General features: G+C 40.3%; 1 protein-coding gene across 3 annotated transcripts in view; it reads left to right on the top strand.

Annotated features, from left to right (window-relative positions):
• fam49bb (family with sequence similarity 49 member Bb) overlaps positions 1-21,814 on the top strand; it is a 162,111-nt gene that overhangs the window by 120,035 nt on the left and 20,262 nt on the right. For all 3 annotated transcript variants that reach the window (XM_060900048.1, XM_060900049.1, XM_060900047.1), the window contains 2 exons: positions 8,156-8,295; positions 16,843-16,920. In XM_060900048.1, the coding sequence (XP_060756031.1) occupies positions 8,156-8,295; positions 16,843-16,920 (218 nt within the window). The remainder of the gene's footprint in view (positions 1-8,155; positions 8,296-16,842; positions 16,921-21,814) is intronic.

The following is a 21,814-nucleotide window of genomic DNA, read 5'->3' as shown; positions in this document are numbered from 1 at the left end:
TTGGACTCCACCAATCCACAGTCAGACAGATTGTGTACAAATGGAGGAAATTCAAGACTGTTTTTACCCTCCCCAGGAGTGGTCGACCAACAAAGATCACTTCAAAAGCAAGGCGTGTAATAGTCGGCGAGGTCACAAAGGACCCAGGGTCATTGATGGAACAATGAATTCTGAATTATACCAGCGAATTCTAAAGGAAAATGTCAGGACATCTGTCCATGAACTGAATCTCAAGCAAGACAACGACCCTAAGCATACAAGTCATTCTACCAAAGAATGGTTAAAGAAGAATAAAGTTAATGTTTTGGAATGGCCAAGTCAAAGTCCTGACCTTAATCCAAACGAAATGTTGTGGAAGGACCTGAAGTGAGTAGTTCATGTGAGGAAACCCACCAACATCCCAGAGTTGAAGCTGTTCTGTATGGAGGAATGGGCTACAATTCCCCCAAGCCGGTGTGCAGGACTGATAACAGTTACTGGAAACGTTTAGTTGCAGTTATTGCTGCACAAGGGGGTCACACCAGATACTGAAAGCAAAGGTTCACATACTTTTGCCACTCACAGATATGTAATATTGGATCATTTTCCTCAATAAATAAATGACCAAGTACAACCCCGATTCCAAAAAAGTTGGGACAAAGTCCAAATTGTAAATAAAAACAGAATGCAATGATGTGGAAGTTTCAAAATTCCATATTTTATTCAGAATCGAACATAGATGACATATCAAGTGTTTAAACTGAGAAAATGTATCATTTAAAGAGAAAATTTAGGTGATTTTTAAATTTCATGACAACAACACATCTCAAAAAAGTTGGGACAAGGCCATGTTTACCACTGTGAGACATCCCCTTTTCTCTTTACAACAGTCTGTAAACGTCTGGGGACTGAGGAGACAAGTTGCTCAAGTTTAGGGATAGGAATGTTAACCCATTCTTGTCTAATGTAGGATTATAGTTGCTCAACTGTCTTAGGTCTTTTTTGTCGTATCTTCCGTTTTATGATGCGCCAAATGTTTTCTATGGGTGAATAGATCTGGACTGCAGGCTGGCCAGTTCAGTACCCGGACCCTTCTTCTACGCAGCCATGATGCTGTAATTGATGCAGTATGTGGTTTGGCATTGTCATGTTGGAAAATGCAAGGTCTTCCCTGAAAGAGACGTCTTCTGGATGGGAGCATATGTTGCTCTAGAAGCTGGATATACCTTTCAGCATTGATGGTGCCTTTCCAGACGTGTAAGCTGCCCATGCCACACGCACTAATGCAACCCCATACCATCAGAGATGCAGGCTTCTGAACTGAGCGCTGGTAACAACTTGGGTCGTCCTTCTCCTCTTTAGTCCGAATGATACGGCGTCCCTGATTTCCATAAAGAACTTCAAATTTTGATTCGTCTGACCACAGAACAGTTTTCCACTTTGCCACAGTCCATTTTAAATGAGCCTTGGCCCAGAGAAGACGTCTGCGCTTCTGAATCATGTTTAGATACGGCTTCTTCTTTGAACTATAGAGTTTTAGCTGGCAATGGCGGATGTCACGGTGAATTGTGTTCACAGATAATGTTCTCTGGAAATATTCTTGAGCCCATTTTGTGACTTCCAATACAGAAGCATGCCTGTATGTGATGCAGTGCCGTCTAAGGGCCCGAAGATCACAGGCACCCAGTATGGTTTTCCGGCCTTGACCCTTACGCACAGAGATTCTTCCAGATTCTCTGAATCTTTTGATGATATTATGCACTGTAGATGATATGTTCAAACTCTTTGCAATTTTACACTGTCGAACTCCTTTCTGATATTGCTCCACTATTTGTCGGCGCAGAATTAGGGGGATTGGTGATCCTCTTCCCATCTTTACTTCTGAGAGCCGCTGCCACTCCAAGATGCTCTTTTTATACCCAGTCATGTTAATGACCTATTGCCAATTGACCTAATGAGTTGCAGTTTGGTCCTCCAGCTGTTCCTTTTTTGTACCTTTCACTTTTCCAGCCTCTTATTGCCCCTGTCCCAACTTTTTTGAGATGTGTTGCTGTCATGAAATTTCAAATGAGCCAATATTTGGCATGAAATTTCAAAATGTCTCACTTTCGACATTTGATGTGTTGTCTATGTTCTGTTGTGAATACAATATAAGTTTTTGAGATTTGTAAATTATTGCATTCCGTTTTTATTTACAATTTGTACTTTGTCCTAACTTTTTTGGAATCGGGGTTGTCTAATATTTTTGTCTCATTTGTTTAACTGGGTTCTCTTTATCTACTTTTAGGACTTGTGTGAAAATCTGATGATGTTTTGGGTCATATTTATGCAGAAATATAGAAAATTCTAAAGGGTTCACAAACTTTCAAGCACCATTGTATGTGAAATTGTGTGGTAAACAAAAAAGTATTTAAAGTTTCATATTTTAGATTATTCGAAGTAGCCACCGTTTACCTTGCACACTATTAGCATTATCTTAACCAGCTTCATGAGGTAGTCACCTGGAATGCTTTTCAGTTATCCGGTGTGCCTCATCAAAAGTTAATTAGTGCAATTTCTTGCCTTCTTAATGCATTTGAGAGCAAACAGTAAATAGTAAATAATAAAAATACAGCAAATGGCCCTCTTCCATGACTGTAGTAATCCATATTATGTCAAAAACTGCTCAACTAAGTAAACAGAAATGACATCCATCATTACTTTAAGACATGGCATGTCTTTTAATTAATAAAAATAAAGAAAAAACATTTAATTACGGTAGAAGGCGTCACCAAACTTTTGACTGGTACTGTATATCCTTGTATTGCCTGGTGAAAATGCACTCTCCTTTATCTCCGATACTTCCACAAGTGATGGAAAGAAGATGTAATTTTGTTAGCAAAAAAAAAACATGAGCAGTTAAGCCATGAGCAGCCTCCTGACAATAGAGGCTTTGCACCATCACGTGACTCCATAGCAACGGTAACTACGCTGCCATGCCAGGGGACACGCTTGTAGTGCTTCATTCAGACGAGTTAGTTGTTCTTGACCAGTATGGGAAGGTTTTGCTGCGTTTTTGGATGTGCAAATCGTTTTGAACGAAACAAAAACATCAGATTTTTTAATTTACCAAAAGTAATTCATCATCGGGAGGAAAAACTAGAATGATTTCTAAATGTAGGAGGGAAAATGGGGAAAAAAAAACATTCAGCAGGACTCTGTGTCAAATGGAGAGGTCAAAAACCTGATGGAATGCTCACTTCATTTCCATGGAGGTAAGAATTCCAAAAAAAAAAAAAGTAATATTATCAAGTGCATTTGCATTCAGGGATCCTTCAGCACGTGTTGTGTGTGTGTGTGTGTGTGTGTGTGTGTGTGTGTGTGTGTGTGTGTGTGTGTGTGTGTGTGTGTGTGTGTGTGTGCGCTTGGGACCCAGTCATTATATGGTAGGGAAACACCTGATGCTGATCTGAGCACAATCAGCATGCGCTATAAGGACACAGAAGCTTTGTGAAGTATTATTCTCACTGTCACGTTTGTTTCTAGCCATGTTTATGACTCTGCTTTCGGTTTCGTGTGTATGTGTGTGTGTGTTTTTGTAAATATCATGCCTACTAATAAACACTCTTCCTGCACTTAGACCCGTCTACCGCCGCATACCTAACAGAATACTTCACAAAGTCTCTGTGAAAAGTGTCCTTACAGCACATGCTGATTGCACTCAACTCAGTATCAGGTGTTTCCCATAATGACTGGGTCCCAGGCGTGCACACAATGTGCTCTGAAGGATCCCCGAATGTACATGCACTTTTTAATTTTTTTGGAATTCTTACCTTTGTGGAATTGAAGTGAGCATACTATATAGGGTTTTTGACCTGTCTGTTCCACACAGAGTCCTGCTGAATGTCGTCCACCCCCCATTTCCCCTTCTACATGTAGAAATTTCTCTACACCCTCCCCGATGATTAATTACTTTTGGTAAATTAAAAAAATCTGATGTCTTTGTTTTGTTCAAAACAAGTTGCACATCCAAAAACGCAGTAAAACATTCCCATACTGACCAATACCAAATAACTTGGCTGAATGAAGCACTACAAGCGTGTCCCCTGTCATAGCGGCGTAGTTACCATTGCTATGGGGTCAGGTGACGGTGCAGAGTCTCTATTTACTACCATTTGGATACCATTCCCATCATTGCAAAAGAAACCTCTAGAAGAGACGTGACGAGACTCCAGACAGGGTCTTTCATTGAAACCTGCCCTTGACCTTACAATCCATGTAATCCACAGCCTCACCCTCCATGTGTTATGTAAGCCAGTAAAGTAGGTCGGTCTTACCCACTATTTTGACATTGAACTTGTTAATCGGGTCACTAGTCCCTTTAATTGTCTTGTGGCAAATTGGCAGATGATCCAAACACTGAGGTCAAAATTGGCTTGATCTGTCAGAGTTAATCATTTTAGCAACAGTGCCAGTTTTTTAAACTTGGTGATTATACATAATTTTGCTGTGGCGTTAAGTAAAATTAACACATTCCTCACATGTTGCTTCAGAAAGTACATTTAGCCTCAGCTTTATGGTACACCATGTTCAGTTGACATGCTGCTTCACTCTGTTCTCTCCCTCACTACAGTCTCTCAGCATGCTCTGGGTGGAACTGATCTGATATAAAGTGACATCCTCCCACTTCCCCATCCCCAGCATTGCCCCAGTGCCATGGCACTAGGCTCTGTGTGTTTCAAATCTGTTTTGACTGTCGTTTTATAGGTCAGAATCTTGGAGCTGTGTAGTTACCATGGGTAATGGTGGATCTTAAGCTCATAACTGTTTTTAAATCATATGAAATCATTTTACATGATGTATTTAAATTTCAAAAGCCCAAAACAGATTTGTTCATATAGTTCATACGTCATTTAATGTTACTCCAATGACAGTTTGGATTAAAGATGCAGCTGAAGTTGGCTTAAATCAGCCAGTTTGTCTTTGACTATAACTATATTGCAGATATAGTAGAAACCAGAGGTGGACAGTAACGAAGTACATTTACTTGAGTACTGTACTTAAGTACACTTTTTGAGTATCTGTACTTTACTCGAGTATTTTTTGTGGAAATTTATGACTAACTTCACTACATTTGAAAGGTAAATATCGTACTTTTTACTCCACTACATTTCTATCAAGGTCTTCGTTACTCGTTACTATGAAGCAGCTTTGAAAGTGGATTTTTTTTTCCTTTTCTTTTCTAAAACATGATTTTTTTTCGCCTGTGACACTGAGACAGTCTATCAGTAATCACTAGGGTCACATCCAGGGGCTTCAAAGTTTGGGAGAATATCAGGGTACAAATAATTTACAGCAGGGTGCAAAATGGTGAAATGTCTGCCAGCGGCAGACATAATGCACGCAAAGCGTGCAGGGATATATATATATATATATGCAAGTACGAATTTTTCATGGGGCAGGATGGTTTGGAACAGGCCATCTAAAATTGGGATAACATTTACCCGGGACAGGTATTTGAGGCGGGTCGTCTAGCTTAAGCTTGATTAGCGTTGTTACGCACGCCAGTGTTTCCCACAGAAATTTTGGAGACTATGGGGGCAAGCCATGGGGGAGGCGCGGGGGTTGTTAAAAATTGAGTGATATGTTAAATATTAAGTTATTACTGAAAAACTATTGATTAAAAAAACAGACACTGAGAAATGGTCCTATAAACAACTTTACCAATATAAAAGATTACCAGGACTACAAAAATGCAGAAAAATAGGCTTTACTTATCCAAATGCTCCTGTTGGTTCAAAAGTTAAAGTGCATAGAACCTCACAGCACAACATGAAGTTACCTTCAAATATAATATAAATGCCTCAGCTTTCATGTAAGAAAAAAAAATATTAATACTAGTACTGTGTGCAGTCAGTCTCTCCTGAAGACTAAATTAAACAATAATTATAAACTAATAAAATAAATGGCTCAGGCTTCATAGAAGAAAAAACACAATTTGAACAGAATCTCACAGTATGATGCTGAAGCTGCCTAAACAATGGAAAATAAAATACCATTTTGGCAAAAACGTTGTCATCCATTAATTTCTTGTATTAAGTAAAAAAAATATGTTGCCAGATACTGCTGACGTTTTACAGCCCAAAATATATGTTCAAAACCCGCCAAAATGCACTTAAAACTGCCCAAATTGGGCGGGAAACCTCCCAATCTGGCAACACAGGTGGCAGTAATGGCTGCACTCATGTCGAGGATATAAACACAATCTGGCAACACAGGGCAGTAATGGCTGCACTCATGTCGAGGATGTAAACATAGTTGACGCGGCAACGGACATACATGACATAGTGGATGTAATTTACGTTCACAACTTTTTTTGCTGTCAGAAATATTTAATATTAAATTTTGTGACTCGACTGACAATAGCCGGCGGCATAACAAGCCATAGCCGGCGATTTGCCGCCGGTGACCGGCTACTTTTAAGACCGCTGACATCACATCCATAGACTGTATAAAATCAAGTTCAGTGATTTCTCCACAACATTATTTGAACTCGATCAGTTGATGGCAGAATGGAAGGAGGCAGTACTTCTGGAGAATGCATGCACCCATGGCCATACCTAGAACCCATGTTTCAGTTTTCTGAAAGCCAACCCACTCCCTCCGCCTCTTCTCCTTTTTTGGAAAAAGCCAATCTTCTTGTTCTGCCTCTTCTCCTCTTCCGGAAAAAGGCAATCCACTCTCTCTGCCTCTTCTCCTCTCTTGGAAAAAGGTAAAAACTTCTTCCTGAACCGGCCCCGTTGTTACAGTTCACTACACAACAATAAGGCATTTTTTATTTTTTTTTAAATTCCTGAACACGTCTGCAATCAAGCCGAACGGCAATGAAAACACACGTAAGTGGACTCACCTCAAGCGGTTTGTCTTAAATGACGTCACGTCCCGAGTGGTCACGAGAATAGCCGAACAGAAATTCGCCACGATCCACGCTAACTTATTTTAATTATTACTTATTAACAATACTTCTTGGGACCAGAAGAAAATTACAGAGGGTTTTTTAACATATAAAGTTTCAAATGTGCATAAAATTAAAACCGTTGCCTATGACCTTTAAGTAATGAAGCTGGGTACTTTGTCCACCTCTGGTAGAAACTAGTGTGGTAGTCAAGACCACCTGAACTGAGACCAAGTCATGACCAAGACCAAGACTTTGAAGGGTTCCGATCAAGTCAAGGCTGAGACTAAGGCAGGGCGAGACCGAGTCAAGACCAGGGACCAGACCAGTATGTGTGAGGGGGGGCGGGGACAGAGAGGGGTGACACCAATTAACAAGAAGAAAAATTTCAAATTAGCAATGAGTCATGTTACTGGTCGCATTGGAAGCAGAACATTTTACATTCAAACACAGTAATGACGTGAACAAATAAATCGGACAATGCGGAGGCAATTTAGTGAAATCCCCACAGTTGTGGTTTTGACCGAGAGAAGACCAAGTAAAAAAGTGGTCAATTCTGAGATGAGAGTGAGACCTTCAAAAAGTGGACCTTCAAGACCAGTCTCAAGTACTACAGCACTAGTAGAAACTATATAACTTGATATGGAAAGTATCTAACTTTCTACTTTACTATGATTTAAATAGAGTTGTATTGTTTCATGTAATTACTGAAGCACACTGTGGTTTTTTTTTTTGCGCTGTGGGTATAGGGAGACAGTAAAAATGGCAGATGTAGGTTAATCTCAGCTTGTAAGCGTTTAACCCTCACTTAAGGGTTTAGACAGCTAGCATAACAGTGAACCATGATCTCATGAAGTAAGGCTTATGTAAGATGTCCACACACACACACTGCCTCTGTGTTTATTTATTTTTTAATAAATCCAATGGATGGATTCAATAAAATAATTTCAGGTTTTAAATGAGTAAAAATATCTGGAAATGGGTTCCATCGTTGATAATAAATATTAGATAAATTTGGTAACATCTAAAGTGACTATGAAAGTTTCACTCAAACTTGCTCTAGCAATTCTACTAAACAGGCTCGTGAATTTCTGACTCATGAGGAATGCATGCTAAATTAGAACACATTTTATATGATATACTGTATATCGAGATATTAAGACTTCACCCCTTTTAAAAAAAAAAGTAACCTGTGTATGACTGTCTATAAACCTTGTCCTTTGCTGACCTTTGACCCTACAGAGGCAGCACTGCACAGCCTGTTAAGAGCCCTGACCAACGAGACATACAGTGATGCCACACAGCACCTGGAGCGAGAGCAGGCCCTTGCGAAGCAGTTTGCTGAGATCCTGCATTTCACACTTCGCTTTGATGAGCTAAAGGTGGTTCACAAACCTCAAACACACTACACACAGACTGATGAAATATAATAATTTGTACCACAACACGTTTGAATTCTTGATTATGATTATTTACAAGACATTGAAGAGAAAATTTTTGATTTTCTCTGACACACAGCAGTCAGTGCTGGTTGTTTTAAGCAGTTTTAAGCATTTTAATTGTTGGTAAAGTGCTGTGGTGTAAGCGGAATTGCACACTCGAGACCATGCTCTTATATGAAAATAATACACTTTAGGGTGTTTCACATCATACGTTATTTGTCCATCTAGCATTATGGTCTGTTGTGTGTTCTTACTTACCTATTTCGTTATTATAATTTTAGATTTTACAATGGACAGTGAGGCTAGGGTTGGTTTTGATGGTTAAATATGCAAATATTTCATTTATTTTACCTAAATTATAAGGATTTATTAAGCAGTCAGTGATGGTCAATATAAATGATAAAGATTGGCTCATAAATTACTGTGTTCGGGACTGTGCCATTTCACATGACAAAGAATTTTGCTCTGAGCATGAATAGCCAGTTCCATCATTCTCAATCTCCTTTTCTATTTTTTTTCTCTTTTCACTTCACCTTGCTAATATTCTATATTAAACACCTCAAAAGGAGAAATAGTCATGAAGTCATCCTTATCTTTCCCAGTAATAGAATGGTTTCTGTTCACACATGAGCCCTCCTTATAATTTCACGGGAATTAGACTGTCCTCATCCTGGCTAGAATGAGGCCATTCTAGCTTGCACACTTGGGCCCATCCTCATTAATAACCATTGAATTTCACTGTAATCATATACAACCCCAAATCAGAACAAGTTGGGATGGTATGGAAAACGCAAATTTAAAAAAGAAAGGAGTGATTTCAAACTTACTTTGACTTTTATTTCATTGCAGACAGTATGAACCCAAGATGTTTCGTGTTTGTTTTTCTGGTCAACTTCATTTCATTTGTCTCATCTCATCTCATTATCTCTAGCCGCTTTATCCTTCTACAGGGTCGCAGGCAAGCTGGAGCCTATCCCAGCTGACTACGGGCGAAAGGCGGGGTACACCCTGGACAAGTCGCCAGGTCATCACAGGGCCGACACATAGACACAGACAACCATTCACACTCACATTCACACCTATGGTCAATTTAGAGTAACCAGTTAACCTAACCTGCATGTCTTTGGACTGTGGGGGAAACCGGAGCACCCGGAGGAAACCCACACGGAAACGGGGAGAACATGCAAACTCCACACAGAAAGGCCCTCGCCGGCCCCGGGGCTCGAACCCAGGACCTTCTTGCTGTGAGGCGACAGCGCTAACCACTACACCACCGTGCCGCCCCCATTTCATTTGTTAATATACAAAATACATTGGTGCAGGGCAGTTTAGGGCTAGTAATGAGGTAAAATAATTAAATAATGATGTGATTTGAAACAGGGGACGTCAACAGGTGATTGTAATCATGATTTGGTACAAAATTTGTATCCAGGAAAGGCCTAGTCTTTGAGGAACAAAGATGGGCTGAGGATCTCCAGTTTGTCAACAAGCGCGTGAGAAAATGATCAAAATGTTTAAAAACAAATGCTCCTCAAAGAAGGATGGGAAAGAATTTGGATATTTCCCCCTCTGTGGTGTATAATATCATTGAATGATTCAAGGAATCTGGAGGAATTTCGGTGCGTAAAGGGCACAAGCCTAAGCTTGTGATCTCCAATCCCTCAGACAGCACTGCATCAAGAAACATCATTCATCAGTAGCTCATATCACCACATGAGCTTGGGATTACTTTGGCAAACCTTTGTCAAATACCATAGTACGGAGTTACATCCATAAATGTCAGTTAAAACTTTGCTGTTCAAAAAGGAAGCCTTATGTTAACTGTGTCCAGAAGCGCTTTCAACTATTCTGGGCTCAGAGGCATCTGTGATGGACCATCGCACAGTTGGAAACGTGTATTGTGGTCAGATGAATCAGTATTCCAGTTCTTTTTTTTTTTTTTTGTGTGTGTGTGTGTGTGTGTGTGTGTGTGTGTGTGTGTGTGTGTAAGAAATGGATGCCTTGTGCTCTGGACCAAAGACAAAATTTTTGAGGGCAATACAGGTGAAAGATTATTTACAAATCATTGTTTTCAGTTTAAATCTCAATTTCAGCATGCTGTTCCAACTTTTTCTGATTTTGTACTTTTTTTTAGGTTATATTTACCATCAATACAAGTTAGTTGTGTTGTCCATCTTTGGGAATGTTTTTTGTAGAACCCTACAGCTGAGTAGTAGAACACTGCAGTAATAAGGAAAATAAGGACATGTAACTATCCATAGACCTTTCAAGGAGCCATTTTTGGAAAGTGTATGTGTGAAAAGGGCTGTACATAACTTTGTTGATTACAGGTGAACAGGCTGTGTGTATTCAGATCATCAACATACCCTAAGGGTGGCATGGTGGTTTAGTGGTTAGCACTGTTTCCTCCCAGTAAGAAGGTTCTGGGTTCGAGCCCAGCAACTGATGGGGGCCTTTCTGTGTGGAGTTTGCTTGTTCTCCCCGTGTCCGCATGGGTTTCCTCCGGATGCTCCGTTTTCCCCCACAGTCCAAAGATATGCAGGTTAGGTTAATTGGTGGCTCTAAATTGACCGTAGGTGTGAATGTAAATGGTTGTTTGTCTCTGTATGTCGGCCCTGCGATGATCTGATGACCTGTCCAGGGTGTATCCTGCCTCTCGCCCATAGTCAGCTGGGATAGACTCCAGCTTGCCTGCGACCCTGTACAGGATGAGTTATTGCCATAGAATTACACAATGAAAGCTTATCGGGTAACAGCTCTCTCCTTGCATTTTTTTTTAATTAAGTATTACACCACATCACAGATCGGTTCATTATTCTTGATTTTGCTCCCTTGGCTCCCAGCTCCGTATGGCTGTAGCATCGCAGGATCAAATGTGCTTCTAATGATAAGCACTGCTCAGGAGCTCTGAATTTGCACGTTCTAATGTTTTTGTGTCTGTAGTAGCAACTTATTCACATGTAACTTATATGATGCTCCACCTAATCTAAGTCTAATAATAAGTGTTTTTTATCCTTGTTAATTAACAAAGAAAAACATATATAATCATATAATAATGTCTGTAAGGAGTTGTTTATTAAGCGTTTATGGATGGAGTTTTAGATGTCGGCGCTTTGTAAAGTTGAGTCAGTTTTCTGACAGTGGAAGGTCTTTAGGACAGAGGAGTTTGCACTTCCTGGTTTCTCAGTAATACAACAAACTGCAGGATTTAAAAAAAAAAATTTAAATCTTATTAACTTGAAAAACAGAGTTTGGTGAGAGGATGACTATGAATACAGTAGCTGCTACAATCTACATGAAAACAGGAACTAACTTGCTGTGCTACAACATTAAATATAATAGGTCATTCATGGATAAATTAAAATTTGTAATCATTGGCTATAGTGAAAGAGGACTAACACACTTCAGAACATGCTGTTACTGGAATATATTCCAGTAGACTTTGGGGTGGTAAAAGAAACTCCACTTTGCATTGAAGCCTCATCACACCACCGTACCACTGTTTCCTTTCCTATGATATCTTGTTTTATTCCTTACTTAGCAAAGTGAATGTTTTGGCCAAATGATTTCTTGGATATGTAAAGCTCTGAACACTTGGGCCACTACAGAGGGCATTTTTCCTCAAATGCTGGTTAATGACCAGGCTGATTAGCTTAATATCTTAAGCTTCAATGTCTCAGTAACTGCATGATAATACACTTGGCACTTTAGCTCATTAGAATACTGTGTGTAGTAGTGTGCCTGTGTAATACCTGTTGGATTAAAGTGGCAAGAGAGATATTTATTTTCCCCTTGTCGCATTGTAGCCACTGTTATTTTTGGGATGCTCCAACTGCACAGTAGAGAGCATTTTCTTCAGAGCCCCAGTACTTTGAGTTACTGTATATTTCCCTGTGCCCTGTGACATTGTATGTCATGTCAGTTAGTTTATGCATGACCATCCACTCCATTCGACCTGCATGTCTGTGTTTGAGACACTGCTACAACTTTAAAGGGTTGCCTTGTATTTTAGCTAATGTAGCCACAGAAGCTGACCTCATATGTCACAAGCAATCAGATCCACTTCTGTCTAGCGTGAGCCTTGTTTGTCCCAAAGATATTTCCTTTGCCGTCTCCCATTCTCTCGCACTCCCTCTCCCTCCATGCTAGAACACACACACGCGTGCACACACTCACACACTCTCTCTCTCTCTCTCTCTCTCTCTCTCTCTCTCTCTCGACACTCCAGGGCAGTGGGATGAGATGGCCCAATTAAAGATTCCCCCAGATGGGGGTGCTAAAATCAGACAGGTAGGTGGTGGAAAGTGGAGTGCCATCCATCCTTGCCCTGCTTGGGGCATCAGCTTGGTACTGTGACCTAATTTAGCCTGCCAGTGTAATTCGGCACACGAGAAAGGACTATAATAAATCGTCTAACTCTGAACAGCCAGCGCAGTAACAGACCGCACCCCTGAAATATGATAACAGCTCCTACAAAGACCTATTTTTAACCTATTCTATAAATATGTAAAAATGTTCCATAACTCTGGTTCAGTTAAATTTGGCCAATGATTAGGCAGTAACTTTGATAAGTGTTTTGAAAAATTTAAAAAACATTTACACATTTTAAAACATTGAAATACTATACATCATAACAAAAATATTTGAAAGTATGAAGGTATAAAATGTGATAGTGATGGAAGCCAAGGATGGCTGTGCTTGCAATCTTTTTTTTTTTTTTTAATGCCTGTTTCTCCTGATAATGAGAAAATGACTGCATTATTTTGAGATAATAAAGCTCATTTTCTCGTGGTAACGAGTTAATTATTTATTAACTATTTATTAATAATTGTATTTTTTTATTTAATATTTTCATTTTGTTTTATGTAGTTATTTTAGTTATTAATCAATTTATTTTTTCATTCAGTCATTACTGACAGGTTGAATGAAAGTGAAATCATGTGTGATGCCCTTAATTCCGGCGCACACGGGCAATTTTCTGTCACTTGGTCATGCAATATTTTGACGCAAGCGAAAAATTGCTTCGTGTGCGGATATTTGCGGCAGTGATTATTTTTTCTTGCTTGCAACAGATTGCAGGTATGAAACATGCTTGATATTCTGCGACAAAAAATCACCAGTCGCTGACTTGTTGAGATATCACCGCATGTGCATGTCTTTGCGATAATGACGCGATCACCTCCAAAGGCTAAGCCAATCCCCACCCGCGAAGTAGTCATGTGATTTCCATGTGGCTTGCATCCCCCTCCCCAAATCGCCCACTGGTCGCAGATAACGCGCACACGCAGCTACCTGAGAGGGGAAACTTGTGTCCAAAAATCGCAATACGCTTGCGACGAGAAGTCGCCCGTGTGCACTGGGCTTTAGATGTCCAGGGCTGCACGTGTGTCACAATGGTCAGATCAGCGTGTGCCTACCCTGTTCCGAGAGGTGCGGGCAATCCGTTAACCCCATTCATGATTGGGACTGGGGATCACAATTGTTCCCCATGAATGAGGAATTCCCAGTAAGTGTGGGTCATAAGCCCATGTTGATTAAGTCCTTGCCCTTTTGTAGATGCTTCCTGTCGCTCCTACTGATTATGAATTAATGAAAAAATAAATAAATGAATAAATAAAAAGCAAGGCTACATAAAAAATGAATACATTTTAAAAACAAAATAAATTGATTTAACAGTTAATGAATGATTATTAATAAATAATTAACTTATCACGAGAAAATTACATTAAAAAAATGATTGCAAGCCTAGCTGTTCTTGGGTTCCATAGATGGCAGATTATAGTTAGTTATGCTTATTCTTTTGTCTGCATTTTTTTAATGGTTAGTATTTTTATCTGTATGAATTTTCCTATTCATTTGTTCATTTATTCATTCCATTGTCTTCGCTTTATCCTGGTCAGGGCAGGAACCTATCCTGGGAGCACAGGGTGGGAGGCAGGAATACACCCTTGATGGGACACCACTTGATGGGATTGCAGTTATTTATTTATTGACGCCTGCATGCTGCATTTTTACATTTTGATGGAACATTCTTTACTGCCATCTGATTTTACTGTTTCAAATAATCAACCCTAATATTGTGCTTCCTGAATCTGAAAAAACTCACCTATCTCAGGGTCACAAGCTCAGGTGCCAGGTACAAGCAGATTATATGTGTGGTGTTACTGCTGGTTGTCTGTCAGACAAGTAGGTTCAATAGGCAAATGAAGAACCGGGGGGGAGGGAACACAGTCGTCTTTTTCCGAGGGCAGGTATGCTCAAATGTGGCATTCTCCTGTTAGATTATCAAATATTCAATCTCCCATTTCCCAAAGTATGCACAGACGAAATCTGTTCGGAATATGGATTAAGAAACAGACAAAACTGAGAAGAGTACCATGCTGTCATAATGCTCACCTCATTTAAATGCATACTGAGTGAACATCTACGATGCTACAGAATTGAATGACATCTTTTATACAGTACCAGTCAAAAATTTGATCACACCTTCTAATTCAATGGTTTTTGTTTATTTGTATTAATTAAAAGACACTTCATGTCTTTAAGTAACGATGGATGTCGTTTCTCTTTACTTAGTTGAGCGGTTCTTGACATAATATGGATTACTACAGTTGTGGAATTGGGCTATTAATTGTATGTTTATTATTTACTATTTACTGTTTGACCTCAAACACATTAAGAAGGCAAGAAATTTCACTAATTAACTTTTGACGAGGCATGCCTGTTAATTGAAAAGCATTCCAGGTGACGACCTCATGAAGCTGGTTAAGATAATGCCGATAGCCTGCAAAGTGTCATCAAGGTAAACACGGGCTACTTTGAAGAATCTAAAATATGAAACATATATATTTTTTAAACACTTTTTTTTGTTTACCACATAATTTCATACGTTATTTCATAGTTCTAATATCTTCAGTATTGTTCTACAATGTAGAAAATATTCAAAATACAGAAGAACCTATGAGTAAGTATAGTAGGTTTATCCAAAAGTTTGAATGGTACTGTACATTTGAAATTATTTCTATTGAACAGTTTCTTTGAAAGACTTGGTTGTAATAGACTTCATCCATCCGTCCATCCATCCATTTTCCCATCCTCAGGTTTGAGGGTTGGGGACTCTGAACTGCTGCACCATCTCCTTCCACATTTCTTGATCACGCTCCAGGGCTGTACAATGTGCAAGTGACCTTCCCGCCCATTCTTTGATGTCACCTCATCTTTTTTATTGTCTTCCTCTGGATTGCTTTCCATTGATTCTTCCCTCAAAGATGTACGGGCACAGGTTTTGGGCTCTGATCATATGGCCAAAATACTGTAGTTTCCTTCTCTTGACGGTTTCAACTAAAGGTCTTTTGTGTGCCCATCTCTTCCAGAACTGATTAATTTGTTCTGTATTCTGTCCATCTTATCCTTAGAGCACGTCTATAGCAATCCATTTCGAACACATTCATTCTTCTTATATCGTCTGTCTTAGTAGTCCATGAATCACAACCATAGAGTGCTACTGGCCATACAAGTGGTTTTAAAAGCTTCAACTTTGTTTGTTCAAGGCGCGGTCTTTCCAACCCAATCTTGCTGCTCCAAGTTTAGCTCGAATTTCTTGACTGCAATCAGCCTCACAATCGATGACTTATGAATTCCTAATTCCTTATAATGTGACATGAACGTATTCATGTAGCCCTTAAGAAACCCTTTACGTATTTTTTTCTGGTTAATTTCCCTTTAAATTAGCAGCCTAAAATGGTGCTTTCACATGGAGACATGTTGCATTAGCTACAGCACACACAGTCTCTCCAGAGACCCTCAGGTGTTTGTGCGAGTTTACACGCATCTGATCAGAATTTGGCCTTTTTATGTCATTCAAGGAAAGAACAACTCCGTTCACGGCTGTAATGTTAGCCGAAGCATCTGCGCCATTTTTTCAAGGGTACAAATATGATATGCTACACCAGAGACTTATCAGGAGACGATAAAGACTGTGGTTACGTTCCTTTGGAATGTTACATCTCTTTGAAAGCTCATAGTCTCGTTGTACTTTTGAGTAAACTACTGATTAAACTCATGATCAGTCTCCTCTATGTGTCTGACCTTTCACCTCACACTGATCTCCTCTCTGCACCCTGAAAACACGTGCTCTGAAACAATCATGTTTGTATTAATCCGTTCCTACCCCACCTACTCTCCCATACACAGACATCATGTCTACTGAACCTACCTTCTGCTTAGTAACATTTACTAATGGGAGCAAATGGGCAAAACGAGCCAAATGCTGAGAAAAGCAGGGTCGTTCTGACAATCCGAAGGAGTCAGAGGGAGTCGGTTTAATCCCATGATTGTGTTCTGCATTTCAAATTGCCTCAAGTTGTGTTTATTCTGCATTTGTTAAGGGTCCTGTCATAGAAAGGCATGCAAAATATCTGACTCTCACTCACACACAAACAGCTAAATTCACAATTATTAATAATTTTTTTTTAAATTTCCCCTCAGATGACAAATCCTGCCATCCAGAACGACTTCAGTTACTACAGGAGGACTCTGAATCGCATGAAAATTAATAATGTCCCAGTAAGTACCTAGAGAAAGCTAACCCCCCCATCTATGTTGATATTATATTGTGTCCTAATCCCATTTTCTTCTTCCTATTGTGCTATACTTCTTATTTCATTCTCATTGTTTCAGTTAGTATTTGTATTTATATAAATGCTGCCTTTACTACATGTCCATCACACACTCGTATTCAAAACACCCCTTTGGGGACCTCTGAGACTGAGAGACAGCTGCCTCCAGAGGTCAGATAAGTTTGACTTGCTTGTATTGAAAAGTGCACCGAGGTCACACACTCGTGCACCTGAACCACTGCACATACACTCTCCCTTGAGACGCATTTCTCTCGGGTGCTAAAATCTGAATTGAGATCTGCTTATTATTCACCTCTGAGATACTTCTCATGCTATTCCCAGAGGAGTAGGGCTGGTAATCCCCTCTCATTCCTCTCTGCTGAACTCCGTAACCCCTCAGCTATGGCAGCTCCCTAGACCCCAGCACAGTAACTCGGCTCACTAGCCACCAGCAGGTACTGAACTAGTTAAATGTGGGACATGTTTTTAGGTTTGGCCCTACTAGAATTTGCAGGTGTTTGTAATCTGTTCTACTCTGAATTCAGTTATTCCTGAAATTGAACAAAATTACTGTGAGGAATCAAAATAAATTTTTTGGCTGTCATTCAGGGTGTTTGTTTTTTTTTTTTTAATGTAATGCTAGTTATAGATAGAATATATTAAGCTGTCTGTGAATCTGTAATTACGTATGGCGTAACCATCACGTTCTAAAAATGAATTTCCAGAACATTCAGTCCTGGCACAGGTCAAGCAACGCTGATCATTACACCATCAGCCTCTCTTATGACTACCACAGCTCATTAATATAATTAATAACATACATTAAAAATTGACATCATTTTTAATGTGCTGCGTTATAAATAATGGATTAGCAGGGGAGCCAGCCTTACTCCTTACACCATTTCGCAGAGTTTAGTGCTAAAACACCTGACCCAAACACAACTGATTTTAATCAGTTGCGTTACATGTATCTGAATATTACAGGGAGGTGTTTAATTATAATTTGCATTAGGAGTATTTAGCACCCATGAGAAACTCACACTGATAAACCCAGTGTTTATATCTCATTCATCTGTCTGTGTATGTAATCTAATTTGATTGATTGCTTCCTGAGGTCAAATCTATTGCACTGCTAATATTTTGGACATATTGGGGTCATCTGTTCTAAGATTAAGCCTCACTCACAACCCGCCATACGTGCTGTCTATGGTAAAAAAAAAAATTGGCAAAACCGTGCTTGAGACTTGCGCGATACTTGCGTGTGTTTAGCGCCGTAGAAGGTCGCAGACTGCCCGTGGAGACTTTTGGTCTTGCACATGCAAATTCTACGGGTCTTGTGACAAATCAAGAATGCATACATTACGTACAGGACCCATACTCCTTTTGTACACCTGAACCAAGTCAGCAGCATGGCTAGTAGGGGCTTTTTGCGATGACCGTAAGATGCACAAATGACGCACGGTCATTGTACGAATGACGTGCCTCAGAAGTACTACACAAGTATTCCACACTTGCTATTTGTGCGGCCCGCAAGACAGAAGTACATCTCACTTTCTACCCCTATGTGTGGTGTGCGCGCAGCGCACGCGACCTGCACGTGACACAAGGGGCAAGACTCTGTGTGTATATATATTGGGGGAGGAGCCAAGGAACCGATCATGTAGCATGTAACATTGTAGAAGGAAAGAAGACCACCTCATTTGCTGTTTTTATTTGAGTATATGTTAAGCCTCACTCACAACCCACCATAAGTGTTTTGAACACGCACTGGTCGCAGGGTTTGGTAGCTCGCAGCTGTGTCACAGGGTCGCAGTGAACCCGGGGGAAAGTTTGGGGGAGGAGTACAGGCAAAGTACTTGTCAAGTACAGGTTGCATGCCTGACTTCCTTGAGGTGTGGGAAAAATTACACCGTTAGCCCGTGGAAAGTGTATGTCTGACGCATGTGATCAATGCATGTTCAGTGAGTGTGGAGTGCGTGTGACTTGCATTTTACCAGCTTCCAGCGCTCCGAGTACAGGCCACACTTGTGAAGCATGTGTGACACGTGATTAGCACGTTACAATCACTCATAACTTGCGTGTGATGCAAGCCAGGAGTGGATATAAAACCAGCGTGTCTGCAGCATTCTGCATCTGTCTTTAGACTGAAGAACATTGGATATTTTGTGGGAAAAATTTAAAATTTTTCAGTTTAAAGTTTAGAAAATGGGACCCAAGAAGAAGCGAGCAAAAGTGAAGTAACCCAGCCTGAAACAGCAGAGGGGGAGGAGGAGGAAGAATTTGATGAGGATGGTAGCAGCACCAGCGAGCCCTGCATGAACAGGGAGAAGTATGCCTTCAAGCCGGCAGAAGACACAGCACCCTGCCAGAGGGATTTTCACAGGTAAATACATATGCTTTAAGCATTCATTTCAGTATCTATATGCTTATGTAATTAATATTATATATGCTGATTTTCATGTATGTTTCAGCTAATGATGCCTGGAAGTGAGAACATTGCAATCCCATCATCGCTGTCAGGCCATTGTGCCATGCTCAGTGATGAGGACAAGGACATCCCGACACCCCGTCCGACCACTCAGCAGGAGCAGGACAGTAGCTTGGAGTCAGAGTCAAAGTGTGTTTCAGCACTCAGACTGTTGGGCTATTTACTGTAGTTGGGATTTTTTACAATGCGTTATTCCCTTATGCTCATGTTTTATTATTTGACGTTTACATGGTAAATTAACATATCCTCAAATAAAAACAGCAAATGAGGTGGTCTTCTTCCCTTCTACAATGCTACACGCTACATGATCAGTTCCTTGGTTCTTCCCCAATATATACACCCAGAGTCTTGCCCCTTGGGTTGCGTGCGGGTCGCGTGCGCTGTGTGCACGCCACACATAGGGGTAGAAAGTGAGATGCACTTCTGTCTTGCGGGCCGCACAAATAGCAAGTGTGGAATACTTGTGTAGTACTTCTGAGGCACGTCACTCATACAATGACCGTGTGTCACGCGCGCGTTTTACTGTCATTGCAAAAAGCCCCTACTAGCCGCGCTGCTGACTTGGTTCAGGCGTACAAAAGGAGTATGGGTCCTGTACGTAGTGTATGCGTTCTTGATTTGTCGTAAGACCCGTAGAATTTGCATGTGCAGGACCAAAAGTCTCCACGGGCAGTCTGCGACCTTCTACGGCACTGAACACACGCAAGTATCGCACAAGTCTCAAGCATGGTTTTGCCAGTTTTTTTTTACCATAGACCACCCGTAGCAGCACATACAGCGGGTTGTGATTGAGGCTTTAATTTACCATGCAAACGTCAAATAATAAAGCATGAGTATAAGGGAATAACGCATTTTATTACATTATAAAAAATCCCAACTAAATACCCCAACAGTTTGAGCACTGAAACACACTGTGACTCTGACTCCAAGCTACTTTCCTGCTCCTGCTGAGTGGTGGGACGGGGTGTCGGGATGTCCTTGTCCTCATCACTGAGCATGGCACAATGGCCTGACAGCGATGATGGGATTGCAATGTCCTCACTTCCGGGCGTCGTTAGCTGAAACATACATGAAAATCAGTATATATAATATTAATTACATAAGCATATAGATACTGAAATGAATGTTTAAAGCATATGTATTTACCTGTGAAAATCCCTCTGGCAGGGTGCTGTGCCTTCTGCCGGCTTGAAGGCATACTTCTCCTTGTCCGTGCAGGGCTCGCCGGTGCTGCTACCATCCTCATCAAATTCTTCCTCCTCCTCCCCCTCTGCTGTTTCAGGCTGGGTTACTTCACTTTTGCTCACTTCTTCTTGGGTCCCATTTTCTAAACTTTAAACTGAAAATTTTTAAAATTTTCCCACTAAATATCCAATGTTCTTCAGTCTAAAGACAGATGCAGAATGCTGCAGACACGCTGGTTTTGTGTCACACGCAGGTTATGAGTGATTGTAATGTGCTAATCACATGCATCATGCACGCTTCGCAAGTGTGGCCCATGCTCGTAGTGCAGGAAACTCATAAAATGCAAGTCACACGCACTCCACGCTCACTGAACACGCACTGATCACGTGCGTCAGACATACGCTTTCCACAGGCTAACAGCGCAATTTTTCCCACGCCTCGAGGAAGTCAGGCATGCAACCAGTACTTGACAAGTACTTTGCCTGTACTCCTCCCCCAAACTTTCCCCCGGGTTCACCGCGACCCTGCGACACGGCTGCAAGCTACCAAACCCTGCGACCCGTGCGTGTCCAAAACACTTATGGCGGGTTGTGAGTGAGGCTTTTGGCATATCATGTGAAAATTCAAATTCAGTCCAAACTGTTTAGTCTCATTGAAATCCAGAATTGAATGTAGAACAACATATTTTTGACTGAATTAAAATGTTTCTCTGTTTTTGAGATATTACAAATCCAAAATTGAAATAAAATTGGCTTAATTTTTAGAAAACTGACCTAATATTGTGTCTTAAGATAATGTGGTCCAAAATGGAATTCATTAACACATGAGCTCAAATGTTTTTTCTTAAGTTTTTTTTTCTTCCCCCAAAAAAATATTTACATGGAAATTGGCAGGCACATAGATGGTTGTATACTGAATACACAGTTTAAAAATTAGCAAAACCAAATTATGCAAATTAGTATTTAATTAGTGTTAATTATGCTAATTAGATCAAACCATTAAATCGGTACACTCCCTTCCTCAAAGTTTCACCAAACGGCTTTATTTGTGCAATATAAAGCTGATCTTAACTCTCATTTATACATCACAAAGGAGGAGAAATCAATGTTAATTATATAATATGCAGAAATAAGCACTGAATATCATTCACATCTACCATTCTCTATCA

This window comes from Neoarius graeffei, chromosome 19, assembly GCF_027579695.1.
Source record: "Neoarius graeffei isolate fNeoGra1 chromosome 19, fNeoGra1.pri, whole genome shotgun sequence".
NCBI classification, from domain to species: Eukaryota; Metazoa; Chordata; class Actinopteri; order Siluriformes; family Ariidae; genus Neoarius; species Neoarius graeffei.
Note: the sequence above shows the minus strand (reverse complement) of the source record. Positions and strands in the feature narration are given on the sequence as shown.